General features: G+C 40.3%; 1 protein-coding gene across 1 annotated transcript in view; it reads left to right on the top strand.

The window, feature by feature from the left end:
- Positions 1-361: 361 nt before the first annotated feature.
- The window catches only part of MAP7 (microtubule associated protein 7), a 103,509-nt gene continuing 83,968 nt past the window's right edge, over positions 362-19,902 (top strand). Inside the window, 1 exon segment of the mRNA XM_027632730.1 lies at positions 362-1,073. Coding sequence (XP_027488531.1) covers positions 944-1,073 — 130 coding nt within the window. The 5' untranslated portion in view covers positions 362-943.

The following is a 19,902-nucleotide window of genomic DNA, read 5'->3' as shown; positions in this document are numbered from 1 at the left end:
TTTTGCAAAGTATATGTTAATGGTCGGTGCTGTAAAACTAATGGTGTGGTACAGAATATTCATTCCAAAAGAGATTTTGTTGTCCTATGTTGTCCATACAAGCTAGAAATTCTGATTTTGGAGTTTTCACACGTGAAAAAGAATGTTCCAACACCTACCTGTAATTGTGGGTGTATGCATTCCTAATGCAAAAGGTATGTACTGCATAGGCAAGTGATTAAGGGGGGGCGGTGGCACACATGACACCCAACACGCATATATGGAAGAAGACTCATCCTCATTGTTTTAGGTTAGGCTAAAATTTCTAAACAGAGCAGCTGAGCAAAAATCAGGTTCATGCCTGGAGCCTTCCAGGCTTCTTTTCATTCAGTGCTCATCTGCTTGTGCAAGCACAGCTCCATTCTCCCGCCGCCCTGAGAGGAGGAAGCAGCAGCCCCTGCTGCCGAGGTGCTTCCAGCTCTCTGCAAGCGTGCAGGAGACAGCGTTCCCAAGGCCGGCTTGCTGCAGCTGAGGAGACAGCACTCATAGACCCCCCCTTTGATTAGGATGTGTCAGTGTTGTCAGGGCAACTGTTAACAGCGGCGTATCATATTTTCTCCTCTTGTGTTGCGTGCTGAATATTTTAGCACGCTGGTTGCAGGGAAGAAGGTGCTGCAGCAAAGAACCTGGAGCGGTGGGCTAGGATCTGATTGAACAAGTTAAGACAGAGAAGAGCAGCATCCAAACCAATGTGCCTTTAATTAGGGCTTTCCTTCAAGGTGGGGAAAGACTGCAAGCCTTTTGCTGCCGACTGAATGTTGGTATTTGTCAGCTGTTTGCATACTGCTTGTCCATAGGGGATCTGTTACAAGTGCTGAAATGAACAGACAGCGTTGCAGCTAGTAGCTAAGCAGGGGCTGGAGTTCCTTACTTTTTTTTTTAATAAGCAAGAGGCAACAGCAGCATGCCTGGTTCAACTACTGCCCTCCGACAAGAGAGACTGAAGAAAAGTGCCAGGCCAAATCCCCCGGGTTTATTCACCATTGATGAAGAGGATGAGCAGCAAAAGAACGGGAATTCCAAAAGACTGAAAGGTACGTTGCAGTTCTGCAGTGTGATCAGGGCTGTGTGTGGGATATGCTGCACAGCAGGCACAGCGTTTTATTAGCTCTTCTATGTGCTAGAAGAGCTAGTGTGCTAGTCTGTAAGTGGCTGCTGCAGTTTGGCAATTCATGTTGGTACCCACAAAAGCTCTATGTATGATAGGTGTCTGTATTTAAATCCCCCGGCTTGTTATGCAATCAGCTGCCTTGACTATGAAGAAAAAAGTACCTTTTAGTTATTAACCCCACTTCTTCTGGTAGGGATAAGGATTCTGCATCACAAATACATTGGTGAATTTCTGTATGTTTACTTTGATTTCTGTTCGCGCTCTGGAAAAATAACTGTTAAAACCAAGGTGATTGTAGGCTTGGAGAGTACAGAATGTAATACCGGCCTGTTTTAGAAGACAGCTTTGCCAAAGACAATGTAAAACTGGCTATACTTCCATTTCTGTGCATGAGGGACAGTGAGCCTTTGGCAGAGTATAGAAAAATACACATTGTTCAAATATGCTGACTTTTGTAAGTCTGACAACAAACCAAAACAAATCAAAGAGAAAACACAAACCCTAACAAATTGTAACTGTTAAAGGAAAGTATTTGTGGTGCTTAAGGTAGGTGAGTGATGGTGTCAGAGGGATCCTAATAGCCACTGATTTATAACAGGTCTGTTAAGCCTATGTAGCCACTGTCTATCTTATATCATCTAATTACTGTTTCCCTCATGGATCCTGCAACTTACAATTGTGACTGGAATTTTTATTCTTTTTTGTGTGATCAAGTGATTCTATTTATATGAACACTCCTTTTTGTGGTCTTATTGGGGAAGGGGGATGAATTGTATCAGTTGTTTACAAAACTAATGCTAGTTTGTAGCCTCAAGACACTGTTTTAAATTTCAGATGTTACCATTCTACCATGTAACAAGAGAGGCTAGAAAGCATTTAAATAGCAAATTTATACTATGTGTATTTATTAGAGCTGAATAATTTACAGCTAACTGATTTCTTTTCCTGAAGGAAAAAGGTAGCTTGGTAGCTTTTACAAACAAATTCAGAGCACAAGATTATTTCATTTTCTTCAGTTTGCAGCTTGTACTTTTTTTTCCCTTGGAATGGATTTGAGCATCATGATAAAATATATATTGCTAGCCATTGTTAATGTGCCTGTTGTGTCAGGGTCTTGTGTACATAGTTACCTGCTATTCTGTGTATTTGAAACTGCCCATATAAAATGGAGATACAAACTCTAGTGTGAGGTTATTGAGTTTTTAATGTTTTAAGAAGCATATTACTTTCCTTTGTCACCCACTGGATGACTTCCAGAGTCAACAGTCCATAAAGCTAAAAATCAATAATTTTCCTGGTTTTGTTCAATAGCACTGATAGTTTCCCAGGGTAAAAGTTCTTGTTGACTTAGCTTCTCTTTTCTACTTGCAGCGGTTATACAGATATGCTTATCCTTTGTCTCTTTTGTTTTAACTGAGATTTGATTTTCAGTTATTCCTTTATTTTCTCTTGTTGTTGTGAAATGTAAGTAGATGAATGTGCACAGGAGCACAGGCAGCAAACAAACAAATACATGTGGTTTTAATAAGATAAAAATTTGGTGGCTTACCTTGGCTGCTCCTAGTGAGAAATAATATAAGAAACTGTACAAAATATTTTGGAAGTATATTCATTTGCTTTTCGTTTTGTAAATACTTAATATGGCTCATACTGTCTCTAGAACAGTACACCACTTACACACCAATATATGTGGATAAATAACTACATTTGTACATTTGAATGTGTTATTAGTCATTAGGTGGGTTGGAGCTGGAGTGCCTGGTAATGGAGAATGCATGTACTCAGCGTGGTGTTCTCCCTACCTGGTACCAAGTAAGGTCACTCCAGTGCAGCTCTGACTGTGTGATGGACCCATATGAGGCTTTCTTGAGTCTTTAGTGTCTGTTGTTCTGTTGCTACTTTGCAGTGTTTGCTCTTAGTTCTTTACCTGTCCTGTTTACTCAGCAAGCACCTGTTGCTGCTGAGAGGTTCCTTCCCCCCCCCTTCTCTAGCACATTCTAAGTCAGTGTCATCTTTGTGGGAGGTGGGCTTTATGTCGTCTTCGTCTGCAGTTTCTATTATCATACTGGATCTGTCTTTGTACATCAGTTTAAAAGCCAAGAAGCCTTTAATGGATCCAAAGTAATAAAGAAGTTCCTTCCTCCATTAAGGGTATTTGAATATCATCACAAGATTTAAAATAACCAATATTTTCATAGTCCAGGTCTTCTCAGAATACTTGAAGACTTGATTAGACTTTGTATGAGAGTTGTTTTTGTCATCCGGGAAACAAATATTTATGTGGATCTTAAAGTGGCTGACATTTGTGAGGTTTTCTGTAAATTGATTTTGATATAGGCCATTCCTTTTCTTGGTTTTGGCTGTCTGTATTATAATTGGAGAGATCTGGTAGGCAATGAGTTTGTTCCTCCAGTGCAACCAAATAATGACAATGTTAAGGATTTTTTTTTTTTCAGTCTGCAGATATTAAAAGCCTGCAGTGATCTTTGTAGCCATGTGTTCCTGATACTTCCTTTCCTTTGATGTGAATTGTATTCACTGCTTTTTCACCAAATATTTTAACTTCCTTTCCTCGCCTTGTCTTTGGGACAAAGCCTGCATTTTTATTATTTGTATGTATGGCACCTGTTATTGCAGGGTCTTGAGATCCAGTTGTGTAGTAGAAGAATGCAAATAAAAATTACTTTGAATATCCCTTTTTACCTTCATTAACAGTCTCTGTTCTCCTTTCCCTTTAACACATACAGGAATGAATTCTACTACATAGTACACTCTTCAGATACAATTTTTGTGGGTTTACAGAAGGTTAATTTGCATTTGAATTAGTTTTTGGTTTAGTTACCAGCTTTCCAGCAGTTCTGAAACTGTATCCTCAAAGAAACCAGACAAAACAGGAAGAGAACCATGCACTTAACAGCTTCAATATTTTCTTAAAGCTTGTGTTGTAAAACAAATACTGTTTCTGTGACTGAACATAGTGTATGAAAACGGTTCTGTATGTAAATCACAAAGATAGGGCTGAGTAAACTAGTGTTTAATTACAGGTATCCGTCCTCTCTCTGTGAACTTCAGCCTCAGCCATTCCTTTAATTCAGGCACAAACAATTCAATTTGCCTAATGATTTCTTTCCTCTGCTCCTGTTCATTTTGTGCACCTCGGATGTAGTCTTAAAATTCAATTCTATGAGATTTTTAGGTGATTCCTCCTGTCCTTCCTCTTAGGAGAAAGACCTTCTCAGATTGTTGATAATGTGTTTCTAAAACTGTCCTTTGAAGAGGCTAGAAAAGTAATACTCATGCTTCTGGATTATGGATTTGAATACTTAATAACTGAAATAGTTATGACATTTATAACAAATCAATGAAAAGTCTGAACTGACTTAACAATGGAATCCTTCACCCTCCTGTTTATTTAAAACTGATCAAGGGTGTGTACCTCTAATCTGTTGAGTGGGTATTGCTAATACAAAGCTAGACATTTATGCCCTAGTTTTCTGAACAGTAACACTGATTCTTTGTCATCTTGAAAACAAGAGAAGTGCTTTTTTCAGTCTTTTGGTGAATGGCAGTGATGTCAGTGATCACCAGCAGGTTTTGCCACTGTTGCATGGACGGTAATGTTTGTGTGTACTGCTCATTTCAGATGTAAGGTTTATTCCTCCAGAGACTTGAGGGAGATTTCTTCTAACAGAGCTATTTATATGCTTAGTCTCCATGTTTTGCACCTATTAGGGAAATATATATTTCTTTTTCAACTCAGATTTTCCAACTTTTAGTTCAGTTGTTGTTTTGTTGCTGTGAGTCTATACCCAAATGCAAGCTTAAGATACCTGAAAGAAAAGGGAACTTGGCATCTTCAAGGGCATTACACTGATAGTCCTGGAAACTGAAACTGGATACTTACAAAACAGGTATTTCATGGGGTGTGGAAGTGTAATTTTATCCCACGCTGCAGAGTCTGTGCTTCAGGCAGGATCCAGAATGACAGCTTGGTCTCTGGCTTCCACCACACTTTAAAACAGCAAAACTGCCTGGGATGGTGGTTGTCTCAATGATGCCTCTTGATGCTAGTCAGTAGGCTGACCTGCAGTTTGTTTGGGGCAGAGCAGTGAGCAATTGTCAAAGGCTGATGAACTGGCTCACCAAAATCAAGTACTGGAGGTTTTCATGACAGTTGGTAGCCTTATCTTGCCCATCTGCATTTGAGGCAAAGTGAGGAGAAAGAGTAGGTGGAAGGAAGGAAAGGTACCAATTCCCATTACAGTGCTGGTTGTGTAAAGGGGCAGGGCTGAGAACCTGGGCATTGTAATTTGTCATCCTGCACCTTCCAGTGAGCTCTTCTAGCGTTTCTCTGCACTTCCTCTTTCTTTCTGCTAGCCAAGGCCAGGAGAAGAGGGGGTCTAAAAGTATCTGTGATTTTTCTGGACATTTGTTTAAAAACAACTCTCAAAGTATCTGGAAGGTACATTCCTAGAAAAACCCTGTATTCATTGCCTACTTTGCAGCTCTTGGGGTAAAGAAGGAAGCTGTGGGTTTTTTTCAGGAAACTACTGCAAAACTGTCTCATTTGTAGAGTTTCTCCATTCATAGCTGTAGGTGCTAGGTAGCAGGAAACATCCCATTTGTAATAATGACACAAAGAGATCCTAATATTAAGTAATTTACTATCAGTACAGCAAAGAGACTATGCTGAAAGTCTGGGGGATAGCACGGAATATATCTGCAGACCAGTGGAGCAAATCTGATTTGTTCAGTCTCTCTGGCTTTCAAAGTGAAAGTCCCAGGTCTGAGGACTTGGCCTGTGTTGTAACACAGTCTGTTCATCAAAGTGTGTGCTGGGATTACTGACAGCACTTATCTGTGCTGGGTTAGAATCATCTTACACTTCTAGTTTAGTTATATGAGAAGAGGCTTCCACTGATGATTCTGGAGGATAGTGTTCAGATATTTTGTTGACTTTTTTGAAGGGCAAACAGCCTGTGGTTTATTCATGTGCATACGTGATGCTGAGTATGTCGATGGCAAAAGTCAAAAAAAGTACAGTGTTGGCAGTCTTTAAATTATTTTTTAAAGCAAATTCAGTTTAACTTGGCATGTGAACTGAGGGATAGTCCCATTTAAGGAAAGACTGAATTTTGCAAAGTAACTTTTTTAAGTAAACAGGTTTATTTCAACCAAGATCTAAAAGATAACATAGTGTTCAGCAGAGCTGTCCTTGTGAGAACAGGATGTAGTATTAGGCTACTGTACTTGCAGGACAGAATGCTTGTTGAAGTTGCAAAAAGATTGGAGTTCAATTTATTTTGGATAACTCTCAAGAAAGCTTTGTATAAGAAACACCACTCATGAAAATTGATAGCAAGCAGTGGAGTTTCTTCCTTATTTGCTATTACCACTGTAAAAGTTGCGACTTTAAAAACCTTGAATTTGGTATACAGTTCTAACAGTGTGGAAAATACATGCAGAGGGAATGTAAGTTTATGATAATTTCTTATGAGAGGGAGAGAAACCTGGAAAGTGGTAGATCTTTCCAAGAATCTTTAAATTCTCTGAGGTCTTGTTGTATTCTTTTTTCCCCTGAAAATATGCAAATAATACTCTTTTGAAAGGGTTTATACAGTAACAGGCCTTTGGAATAAGTTGACAGCAAGAAGAAATGGACTTTTGTGCCCTGTTGTACTGCATTGCACACGCCTGCATAGTACTGTGTTTTTATTTTGCAGTGGAAAATTGAGGCAATAGATAAGCATGTATTTTTAAAAGAAATATGTTGCAGTTAGATCCCCTGATATTTTTGTGATTGTGGTTTGGTAAGAGTCTCAGCACTCTTGCTGCTGTTTTCAAGCTTGCTCAGAAACTGCTGTGTCCTAAATTGGCTTTGAATCCAGGTATGTAAAAGTCTGGCTTTATTTTTAAGAGAGAACCTTTTGCTTGTCATATTGAACTCCAGAGAAATCAGTGAGTCCTGGCCTGGAGCATTGCTTCTGGCCATAAGCAAGTGACAATGGAGCTCTACATAATATCGGGCTCAGCTCAATCAGTGGGAGTACATAATTTTTCTTCCTGCCCAAACTCACATATGTACATTCTTTGGTTACTCATCTACCTAATAAGAGTAATTTTTGTGCCTTTTTAATTTTTTTCTTGCTTCCTTAAATTCAGTCTGTACTTTACAACTGGAGATCTTGATTTTCTGGTATATGGGAATTGAGAGTTCTAAATGAAAGTACCTCAAAATAGTCGTGTATTATTATCAGAAGTCTCCTCAGAAGTGATTTGTGGTTGTGGGGTTTTTTGTTTGTTTTGTGAGACATACTAAGGTATTATTTAATCTAGTCTACACAACCATAGGCCACAACAGTAATGTGCCAGAAGAACAAGTGCCACAATGATTGATGCAATTTGCGTAATTTTGATGAACTGCCTTCACTCACTGAAAGTGCATCTCATAGTGCACTGTTTTTGCAGCCAAGCACTGCTTGAAACTCATACATATGAGTTTTAGCTGCACTGAGTTGAAGCGTGGTGTGAATAGACACTGATATCTGTGGATCAGATCTGTGTAATGAAGGCAAAGGAGGCTATGGGGCAATGTTTGATAAGCAAATAAAAATGCAGATGAAACATCAAAAATTAAATTAGGGACTATTCTAACACTTGGACTTTCTCATTGCTTGAAGTAAAATACTTTTCTTTTTCAGTGGACTGGAGACACATGTACCAAATTCTACACAAAACACTCATTGATTTATAGGTTTGACTGTGACAGCCATTGAATAACCAAATTGTCCCAAACCCCATCTTAGTGATCTGTATGTATAGATGTAGCATAACTGCTTAGTCCAAGGTAGGAATGACTAGGGATAGCATGCAGATTGTATAAACTCTGGTTTTGTACTAGCAGTTTCAGAGGAGAAGCACTTGAATGTTAGCTTCACTTTCTCCTTTAAATGATTAACTTGCTGATTATGGCTAGATTAAACAAACTTCCAGTAGGCAAGTCACTGCAGCTTAACCTGGATGCAGGTTTCTCCAGAAAGTAGTTGTGCCCCTGTACTAGTGGAGGAGACGAGGGGTTGGGGGCAGGCTGTACAATGGAAAGCTGTACTGCTCTGTCAGTACTGACACGGACCTGTAGGTGTACTCTGTGTGTGTTTGTGCTGGGGAACTCTCCAGTTCTTTTGAGTTGGAATAGTACCTTCTGTAGCTTCAATGGCACAAGATTCTCTGTTAAAGTTCGTTGAAGTTTTTGTTCCCTTCTGTTAATTGTGGGGAAATAGATTATCATCTAGTTGTTTCAAATCTGTTGAAGCTCTTCTGATCTGAAGAGGAAACATAGTTTTTCTCAGTTCTTTCTCTGAAGAACTAGCTATAGTTCTTCAGATTTTAGTTTATGTCTGATTTATAGAATTTATCTGTGCAGTTGTCAACAAGAGGAAACTAGGTTTGGAATTACAAGTTGGCGCAAATCAAGCACAGGTATCTGCTGAGACTGTAAAATGTGGCAAGGAGCAGAGATTCCAAATCACAGAAATCTTCCAGTTGATGCCTGTCAATTAGTAATAAAAATTCAGTTAACTGAAGCACTCTTTCTTTTCTGGTGCTAGTGTCTATACTGCTGGCTTCAGGGAATGCAGGGGTTTCCTGTTAGAAGTCATACTTGTGGATTCACAACTGGTCCCTCATCTCAGTAAGTGATCTTCAACAGTGTGTGTTGGAGGCTAGATTTACAGTCAACTCCTTGGCAAACTGACTCTTTGCCTCTTGTCCTGAGTTATCCAAAAACCTCAACAACCCAGGAGAAATGGTCAGTGTACTGGAGATCCCAGAAGGGACTTGATGTACTTGGAGACTGAATTTGTAGTTTGGTTGCTGGCCACCTCATCAGTCTTTATTTCTCTTGTTTAATACCACTACAGTCTGAACCTCCAGTTGTGCCTACTAAGTGGCCTAGTCTTTCATATGGAGGTTTATTTGTTTATTTATTTATTTATTTATTTATTTATTTTCACAGTCTGTGCTCTTCTGGGTCTTCCTCTTACATCTGAAGCTGACGTAGGACCAACTGTCTGGTATACCAGGCACAACACTCACAGATCTTTTCTATGATCTGCTGCTGTCTTTTTGTTTAGCAGTGGAGGGTCGTGTAAAGAGGCTGGTGCCACTACAGACCCCTGCAGCCAGGAAATACTCCAGCTGGTGGAGTTTTGTCTTCAGAGGAGCTTTGCTGCAACCTGGTGCCATGGCCGCCTCCTATTGCATGGTATGCTGTGCTGAAAAACTGCTCTCTTTCTGTATCAAGAACAGGGATGCTCCCTGAAAGATCTGAGGATACTGGATGACACAGAAAACATTAAGAAGAATTTTTATCATGTTTCTGCTGAGAGACAATAAGGAGAAGGAGTGAGGAAGCAACACTTTCAAAATTAACTTTTTTGTAGGATGCTGGAGTTCTGATTTAATTGCTGGAAATATGATTGTAGTGCTGATGTTTTAGGCAGAGGCAGTTTGATTAGTTGAAAGTCCAATGAAAGATCCTGGACCTAAAATCTCATAGTACCCTAAAACATATTGTTAACTGTGCTGAAGTGGCTTTTTTTTTAATTCTTGAATTCCAAATATTTTTCATCTTCATTTTAAACTCCTGCACAGGCAAGGCTTATTATAGAACTGCTGACAGAACTTGATTCATACTGTTGTATCTTAGTGTACAAAGCTATCTTGTTTCTCAATTCTGTTTCAGAAAGGTTTTCAGAAAGCTGTTTTGGAAATGCAGGTTTATCCAGTTACCCGCCCTTGACACGAGAAGTCATTCTTTTACACAGCCAGTTCTAGCTTTGTTTTTTTCCTTTTTTCAAAGTTAGTTTCCTCATTGCCTGCATGCTGACTAAATGCACTGATGAAAATTACAGTGCTAAATTTTGGCTTGTATGCTAGGACACCATGAATCACATCAAACATGTCTGAGCTGTTTTTGAAGACAGAGGTATCATGTCAGTAGAGTTTGCACAGTGGAGTTTGGCTTATACTTCTGAGTCCAGCAGAGGCAGTGTGATGGAAAACAAACTGATGAATCTTCTTGCCTGTCATTCCTTCTTAATTGTAACAGTGCTTTCACTGAGGAATGTGCACCCCATCTTGGAGATGCAGTCCATACAAATTCTAGACAATGCGAATTTCACATTTCATGTGCATTCCCTCTCACTAGAAAAATGGAAACATGTTTACCTCACTCTCTTATTCCCTGCAGCAAAAGAAGGAAAAAGTAGGTTTTGTCCTGTTTTTTTTTTTAAAAAACACAGCCTTCTATAGCCATTTAACTTTGTTAGTGGTGTGTTTACTTGCAGTCTGAATTGCAAAATAAGAGGTAAAGAAAAAAGCAGATGGCAGTTGCCATCTGTAAACCAGAAAAGGACAGCAACAACCAGCTGCTGAGTGAGGTATTGGCAATAAAATCAGGCTGCAGATCAAGCAATTTGTGCTTGTTGTGCCTGGGTTATCAGTGTTTTGGTATGTTCTTACACTTCCAATCTGCTTTTTCTGAATTATTCCATAAAGTATATATATACTTTTGTGCCTGTATTTTTCTTCGCCAGGCTATTCTCAAGGTTAAGAAACACAACTGTCATAGTTTGTGTCCAGGGAGTTTCTGTGAGCCTCACCGTCCCTGTGAGTTACCTGAATTGCTGCTGTATACTGTATGCCAGATGCTCAGTGTCACTGAAGGCTGTATGCAGAGTAGCCTGGCTTTTCACTACAGTGTGTTTAACTTAAATCTTTGTAGTCAATAACTGATTCAGGAAAGCTGTACAGTGCAGACTGTGCTGCTTACACCACGGTGACGCTTATAGATGCCTCTCTTTTCTGTTAGGATTTTGTTTAGTTGCCATCCTGTTTGTGGCATTTGCATAATGAGCAATGTTCCTAGATTGAAATATTTAAGATGACAGTATGATGGTTTAATTCTTCCCTTCCTGAGAAGTGATGACAGCATCTCCATGATTACAATGTGTTGGAGTTCTGAATAGGCTCCTGACCCCAAAGTTTGTGGAGGTGATTTATGTTCATCTTAGCTCTGCAAACAGGCCCTGCTATTGCTCATCTGTAAACAGAAGTTCAGTCTGTTTTGCTACTACTAGCTGTTTCCTTTAAGGGAACTATTATCTCAGTGAAGATGTAGCTTACTCTTTGAGGAAGTGCTGCTGTTATGGTCCTTCTCTTGATACTCTAGACTCTGATTTTGGAGTGTTCTTAAACTTGTCCTAGGATTTCTTTTTGAAAATATCAAGATAATTGCCAGTAGCAAGCTCTTATCACTAATCTAGTCCCAGATGGTGGGACTGTAGCTTTTTTTTTTTTTTTCCCCTATAAATCAAGGCAAGAAGGTTTCCTGATGTGGAAGTCTACAGGCCAGCTTTCAGTAGAGTTCTTGGGCAGAGGTACTTTAGGATGTGATTGGCATTCTTTGTTTCTGGCGAGGGGGTTTGGTGGTGGTGTTTTTCTGTTTGGTTTGGGGTTTTTTGTGTTTGTTTGTTTGTTTGTTTTGAGGGAGTGGTTGGTTTTGTTTTGTTTTGCTTTGCTTTGCTTTTTAAGTAGGGGAAACAGCAATCTGGGTTTGTAAACTTGACTGGTAAGTTCCCAGAAGCTTTCAGAAAGGCATCTCTGTTAGAGAGAGAGGTTACCCTCCTGCTTACCAATCACACTTGTGTTTTGCCCTTTTTGTGGCTCCTGGGGGTGTGGTTTGAAACACTGCATCCAGTGAGTCACATAAGCAGACCTCTGCACTTGAAATGATGTGAGCTAACATAGCTTAGAAAGAAACAAGATAGGGAGCAACTTGATGAGAGGGCTCACTTTTGTATTTGTAATGTTAGTAACATCTGTTTTATCAGTTCTTAAAATGAACAAGGATATTTCTTATAACAAACTGGGTTGGTACAGTTACTGCATGATAATAAATGGGATGTTCTGTGAAGTAAGCAGGATCCAACAGCTATAATTCAAAGTAAGATTTTGAATTTTTCTCCATGGTTACAGAACCTGTTCTAATGTGTGTCTGGGAGGAGTAGTGTGAAAGTACACCAAGATAGGAGGCTGGGAGTGAGAGAGACTCACGAAAGTCAAGAGAATCATAGAATGGCTTCAGTTGGAAGGGACCTTAAAGATCATATAGTTCCAACCTCCCTGCTGTTGGCAGGGATGCCACTCACTAGACCAGGTTGCTCAGGGCCCATCCAATGTGGCCTTGAACAATTCTGGGGATGGGATGTCCACAACTTCTCTGGGCAACCTGTTCCAGTGCCTCATCAGCCTCACAGTGAGCAATTTCCTTCAAACATCTAATCTAAACTTACTCTCTTTCAATTTGAAGCTAATTCCCCTGGTCCTGTCACTGCATACCCTCATAAAAAGTTTCTCTCCAGAAGGCATGACCGTGTATTTATAATTACAGAGGCATACTCTTCAGTTGAGGAAGGCTTGTTTTTTAATATTAAGGCAAATGTCTTCTGAGACTGGCTATTGGACAACCAGTTATTGATGAACAGTCATTCTAAGATGTCTGTTGCAAAGACTGCCTTTTCACATGAAAATTCTTGTGACTTACAGAAAAAATACAATGTCTTGTAACATTTACAAGTATGGTATCTGTTTCCCTCTCTGGGGAGGGGGAACTTGTTTTTGCAGAACATCCCGACAATAGTGATTATAATGAGAGCTTTCCCATCTGACTCAAATAATTCATCCTGTGTAGGGATTATTGAATATTATTCCGTGGAAAAACAGCCAGCCAAAGAGGCTCTAATTACTTGTGACTGAGCAACAGTGCACCTACTTCCTATTCTCTGCACAGGGTTTTCTCCCTTTCTTTTGTGAAACGTACTTGATTGACCTTTTGCTTGAATGTTCTGTATACTTAATGTTGTTCTAATTTATACTCCATAAGGATTTAATATATAGTATAACGTATATATGTTTTTGGGGTATATGTCACTTTTTTTTTTTAACAAAATATTTTACCTGCACATGTTGGAGAAGACTTTACTACTTGCAGGTATTAAAAGATGTTGTGAAATCACTGTGTGCATATCCTTAAACCTTTGTTCTCTGTTGTACTCTGGGACCTTTAAATGGGAAAATCCAATGAGATCTGGCTTTCCTGTTATATAACACACTGCTGTGCAATTATAAATGCTAAAGCCACGTTCCAAGTACCTTTATTTTTTTTCTGCTGTAAAGTAGTGCAATGTTGGATTATGTTACATGCTTTGGTTTTTAAAGGGAGAAAAGTAAAATTAGGAAAATCAGGGGTCTGTTGGTGTCCTGCATGCCTTCAAGATTAATTGGGACTTTGTACTGAAAGAGAAGCTAATTTGTGTCAAAGACAACTCGCTGCTGAGTAAGCGAAGCGTTGAGGCTTATGTTAATTGGCACTTGTGCCTTTTCTGCTGTTACCCAGTGCTGTACTCTGTGACCTGGTTGGGCCAGGCTAGCATGGGTTGTAGCTGGTCAGAGCTGCTCAGACACTGCTGCTTGCAGAGTAGGGCTGTTTTAATGGGCCTCTTGCATAGCATGTGGTACACTGAGCCCTGCCCTTGATGTGCCAGTAGAGCCGAAAGGTGTGTGTGCTGAGGTGCTGGTGGCCAAGTCGATGGCAGTGGAGATTGCCTGCCAGAATGGTTTGCTGAGAACCCCCAGGTAAACAAAGTAGGAACACTTATCTATGGGGGACACGGGGTGCCATTTTTTTCCCCTAAGATCTTTAAACAAATACAGACGTAGGCAGATTATTAATGCCATCTGGAGCGCGGGAAGAGGTTACACTATTGATTGCATCACAGGCTTTGGCAGAATGAAACACAAACCTTGCAGATAATGGTTCTAGATCCTCTTCTTGCTCTTTTAAGTGCTTTCCTTCTAAGGGAATGGGGAAAAAACCCTGCTAGGCTGTTGCTACTGTAGTTAATTCTGCAAGTACATGGACACTGAATTTTCTAATCAGCTGTCACAACTGGAAAGATGTCCCATGGTATCAGTTGGAGCCCACCTATTAAAGGACTTAAGTACTTCTGTTTGTCAGCACTGAAAAGCTAGACTTCATGTGTGCTCCTTTCCCATAGTTTTTAAAACCTCTTTCAAAGGTCTTTTAATGAAGCCCTCTCTGAATAGGAGTTGAAACTAAGAATTAAAAAAGCGTATGAGCTAAAAGTAAGGCTTACTGACCTTGAGGTATTTAAAATATTGTATGGGATAGTTGCAACTGAATAGTTTACTCTTTCCAGAGCTGCAAATGTTTTACACAACTGTAATTCTGTCCTAAGTAGTTGTAACTCATGGGTAGTGCAGATCTGAGTTTGTCCTAAGAAGAGGTGCTATGTGTGGGGAATGTTCAAGATGTCTGGCAAGAAGATGCATGCTTAGACTTGTGCAATATCACTAAAAGGGCTGGGACAACTTTGTCCTTGTTGTAATTCTTCTGGAGCAAAGAAAATTGATAAAGTAATGAATCTGACCAGGCTCAAAACACTTATCTTTTTCTCTTGGTAACAAACTGAAAGCACTTATTGCCCTGTCTGAATCTCTCTGACTTTATTGAGCTGAACCACGTTTTGTGTGTAAACAATTAGTGTCTAATTCTTGCTTGAAAGATTGATTTCAAATTGATTTCAAAGAATGAGAAAGCTTCCAAGGTCAGGTATAGCTGTAGTACCTCAAGCTGCCTTGAAAAAATTGGTGCAAGTTTCTCATCGGCCTTTGAATCCCAGATCTGTTTATCTTCTGAATTAATTGTGTGTCTGTACATCCTGCTATCACATTCAGTCATGTCTCAAAATATAGCTATAAAAAGTTTTATAATTTTGCAGTGGAGTAGTTACTTTTTAAAAACCTTTTCTTGGCAAGTGGGGATTTAGTAGACCACTAGGCAGCTTGCAGAAAGAGAGTTTAGAGCAGGACACTTATAAAATGGTTTGAATCATCTCTCCCCTCAGTCAGGGCTGAAGCATGCTGGCAGAACTGCAGGCAATGCTGCTCCAGCACAGCCTGGTATTACTTGTATGGAAAAACAAAGGGCTTCAGTCCTGAAGTACCCAGCCTGCTACTCATCAGAGAACAGGGCTCCATAGGATTTGATGGGAAGATAGGTCAACAGTGTCTGGCACAGGGAAGAGAGGCATTATGAAGAAGAGTTATTTCTACTTTAATTCTATTTTTTGTTCCTGAAATCTTGTTTTTTTCACACTTCATATTGCTTTATTGAAATGTTTACTTGAGCTTCCCAGAAGCTTGCACTGTCTGTTTACTTGGAGTAGTGTCTATTTGTGTGCCACCAGTTCATCTGACTCGTGCTTCACCGTTTCCCAAAGATGAAAGCAGTGTTTACGAGAACTGGAGAGACTATGCTGGACTGGGTCCAGATTCCTTGGGTTTGTTCTTATGCTGTGGGCAGTAAATGTCCAGATTGTTTTGCATCCATACCATCAATTTACTGCACTGCTTATGCTGTGCGGACCTGGCACTGGATTCAACTACACTGCATTTATTTTATTGCAAGCGATGCATCATGATGCAGAGAGAGAGGGAGACAGAAATGCTAAAATGATGGATTGTGGATGTCATCCAGTGTGTATAAAGTCAGCACTTTGCAACACAAAAGCTAGATGTGGCTGTACTGATACAGTTAGCCTTTGCCTCAGAGAGAGTATCACAAAAAAAGTAAAGTGGTACACTCAATTCTTTCATGTGTGATCTCTGAAGTCTGCATTATTTAACAGTGAACTGGTCCCAAAAATTATTGGCTACCTTGAGAGGCTTTTTTTGGGTTTTTGGGGTGGGGTTTTTTGGTGCGTTTGGGGGATTTTTTGTTGGTTTTGGTTTTGTGGGGGGAAGTTGTTTTGGCATTTCTTTCTTTTGTTTTGTTTGTTTCTTTTTTGGGTTTGAGTTTGTTTTTGGTTTGGGGTGTTTTTTTGGCAAATACTTTAATGTACTAATGAGGCTACTGCTTTAAGACTATGATTTGGCTGCAGTCTAGAAACTGCCTCAAGTAACGCTTTGGGGAGTAATGAGGCTTCTTACTCTGCCACTGAATCAGATACTTAACTGCTACACAGTTGTTCAGGCTCTGTTCACTGTTCAGTAGGTGCTGTGTTTGATAGTGTGGCTCTGGTTTTTAAATCTGTTCACCAAATTCCTTTGTCCTGAGCTGTTTCTTCAAAGAGCTGCCAAACATACAGCTTAACTAAATGCAGAAGAGACTGTTCTTTCCACAGCATTTTGTTTGCTAGGAGAAAGGGGGAAATATCTGGGAGAAAAGGTGCACCAGCATGCAAAGGTGCAATTCCTGGCTGTTCTCACAGAAAAGATGTGTAGGTGTGTAGTCACTTGTAAATGCAGATGTGCTTACAACAAAAGTGAATGGGTATTGTTTCTAAAGGGTACCTGTGTAGCACGAATACTGTACAGCAGTTACATGTGTAGCACTTTGACACTACACTAACAGACTATTTTGGAAAAGGTGTGCACTTCCTGAGGAAAATGGCCTACCCTAGAACTGTTAGCTGAAATTCCCATGTCTTTCCAGTAATAAAATCCTAGGGAAACCAACTTTGTCTGCTGTAGCCTGCATTTGTTGGAGCTCCAAAATGATAGCAATAAACATAAATAATTTCCTTTTTTGACACTACTTAACTGCAAATTATGGCACTTCAAGCTTCTGGATTCTACCCCTGTTTTCTTCTTAAGGAAGCCTACCTATACTGCTGCTTAATGCTAACTACTTGTGACTGAAACTTGCCTATTTTTGCTCAGCATGGAAGCCATGACTCTCCTGACAGCCTCCTACTGAAGAGAATATCACACATCATTGCTTAGGTACATAAATGTATGGAATAACTCTTAAGTTCTCTCCTCTTCTAGGACACTGGGTACAAGGGAAGCAAATCTCACACTCAAATAAATTACCTCATAACCATATTATTAATCAAATTAGCTGATTTTAAAAAAATTAAAAAAAAAGAATTCTGTGGATATAGGCCTAACTGAAGTCTAAATGTGTACAGTGATATAAACTACGCTTAGAAATACTTGAAACCAAATCAGTATCCTAAGGCTCGTAACAGCATAGTTGAAGAAAGTTTCTTTGCTTAAACTGTGTAATCAAATGTGTAATTAATTATGGGTTAAAAATAAAAATTAGTCTGCACATTTTGGATCACATTGTTGGGCAGAAAGAAGGCTTTCTTCAGCATCTAATGAAATGTCTTGGTGGACTACCTGGGTCATGTACGGGCATTGTTCCTTACAAATGGCTCATGAGGACTTGAAGAGAGATGTGTATTTCTTTCCTCTTCCTGGAATGGGAACCGCGGAACACTTCTGGTATCTGTCAACTGCCAAGCAGTTACCTGCCCTGTCCTCTTTCTGCCTATACTTTGCCTTACACAGGTTGTTTCAGGACAGCCATGGAAGTGACTGAACTTTCAAAAGGGGCAGAGGGGATCTTTATATTGGTCTTGGTCTTGAGCTATTGCACTTAGCTGTTTTCAGCAAATGCTCTTTGGAGTTGGGGGAGTGTTTTCAACATGAGATCTGCTCTCAGTACCAGTGCTTTTGTTTAATTGTTCCCTTTGATGTTTAAATGCTAGCGCTAGAGTGTGAGGGCATCTCCTTGTGTGTGCAATTGGAAGGACAGAGCTCACACAGTGGGCCAGGAGCAAAGCCAACAGAACAGTGAAGGAGCCCTGACTTCTGCTTGTTCTCATGGCACAGTGAATATTGGCTTCTAGAGAAAAAAAAAAATTAGGTTGTATTATTACTGCTGGGGAGGAAGGAAGTGACTGCTTGTTCAGATTTTCAGAAACTTTTTCTGTTAATGTGCTGAAATGATTTCATGAGGACATTGAATCGGCAGTGGAAGCATATATCTTGCTAGGAGACTCTTCAGCCCCATAAATTTGATTGCTTCCTGTTTACCAGAAAGAAAGCAATTAAAAATATTCTTATTTTGTTTTGATAGGTAAAGAATAGGAAAAAAATTGAATAAATCTGTACCTGTATGATAAACAACTGATGGGCTAATTTATTATGGAGACATTTATAGGCATAAGGGAAGAGCAATAGGTGGTTCACAGGCAATGTAACAAGGCCCACAAGGCATGGTATGGGTAGAGATGCATCTTGTCTTCCTACTGCTCATCTGCCTAAAGGTGAACCCTTGCCTACCAGTGTAGGGCAATCCTCTGCTAATCTGGGGAAATCCATTTTGTCTCGGTTGGTTGATATAGGCAATGATCTCTTCACTCAGACAGAGCTTTCCTCCTCAGAGATAACTTGGGGGATAGGATTAGAAAGACAGAACGCTGTCCTCTTCACTGCAGAGATTAGCTCTTGTCACACTCAGTATTTGACTGAGAAACATATGCTTGTCACTGTCCCAGCTCACCAAAAATTTGTTGAAATGAAATGGCTGAAGTTTATGAAGATGACTCTGATCACACCTGCTTGCGCTTATGTAATGACAGTTCTTTATTCATCCACGTGGGTTTCTTGCCCCCATTGGCATGACTTCTTACTCATTGGAATGCATCATTCTTGAGCCTGGCGGAAGTGATCTTGGATCCTCCTCCCTGCAGGGCCAGTTCCCATGGGATTCTTCAGAGAAGATTGCTGAAGAGGCTTAAGTTAGCCTCCTGCAGTCCATGGTTGTAATCTTACTTCCTGCCCTGCTTCCTCCTTGCCCAGTACTGAACTCCACAATCTCATGGTCACTGTAGCCAAGGTTGTCTCTGACCTTCACATCTACAACAGGGCCTTCCCCATTTGTTAGTATAAGGCCAAGCAGCACACCATTCCTTGTGGGATCCTCCACTACCTGTGGCAGGAAGTTGTCATCAATGCTTTCCAGGAAGCTCCTGGGCTGTTACTCTGCACTTTGCTGTGTAGCTTCACTAGCAGATGACAGGGTAGTTTTAGCTAATTGTAGAAGGCCTCATCTGCTTCCTCCTCCTGGTCAGGTGGCCTGTAGCAAACACCTGCAAAAATGTCACCCTTACTAGTCTGCCCTTTTATACTAACCCGTATGCTCTCCACTCGCTTATCATCCACCCTAAGACAGAATTCAATACATGCCTAGTGTTGCCTCACATAAAGGGCAACTCCACCACTATGTCTTCCTGGTCTGTGTCTCCTGAGCAGTGTGTAGCCCTTCATGACAACATTCCAGTCACGTGAGTTATCCCATCGGATCTCGATAATTGCGGTGAGGTCAAAGCCCTGTGACTGCACACAGATGTCTAGTTCGTCCTGTTTGTTCCCCATACTGGGGTACAGGCACTTCATAGAAGTATTTGATTGTGTCAGTGTCTCAGTGGGGATGCAGAGGGATGCCCCACACTCCTGTCTTGTGGTTATGTCTTTGGCTGCTTGTGCTTGCTCGAGGTATTCCCTCTTAAACCTCCTTTTGCTACTAGAGTGGTTGCTACAGTCCTCCCTTTCCTACACCTTATCTCTGTTGAGCCTGGCTATGTCTGTGTCCCCCTTCAAATCTAGTTTAAAGCGCTGTCGATGAGCCCTGCTAACTCCTGAGCTAAGATCCTTTTTCTCCTTTGAGACAGACAGGGAGACTCCATTTGTTGTCAGCAGACTCCGTGTTGAACAAACTGACCTAAAGACTTAGCACACTGATCTTTTCTTGTTTAGCTCTTCCAACTTACAGGATTTTACATGATCTAGAAAAAAGACCAACTATTAGATTTTCC

This window comes from Corapipo altera, unplaced genomic scaffold (genome assembly GCF_003945725.1).
Source record: "Corapipo altera isolate COAL_440 unplaced genomic scaffold, ASM394572v1 2b, whole genome shotgun sequence".
NCBI classification, from domain to species: Eukaryota; Metazoa; Chordata; class Aves; order Passeriformes; family Pipridae; genus Corapipo; species Corapipo altera.
The sequence above is the reverse complement of the archived record's forward strand: the minus strand, read 5'-3'. Positions and strand labels throughout refer to the sequence as shown.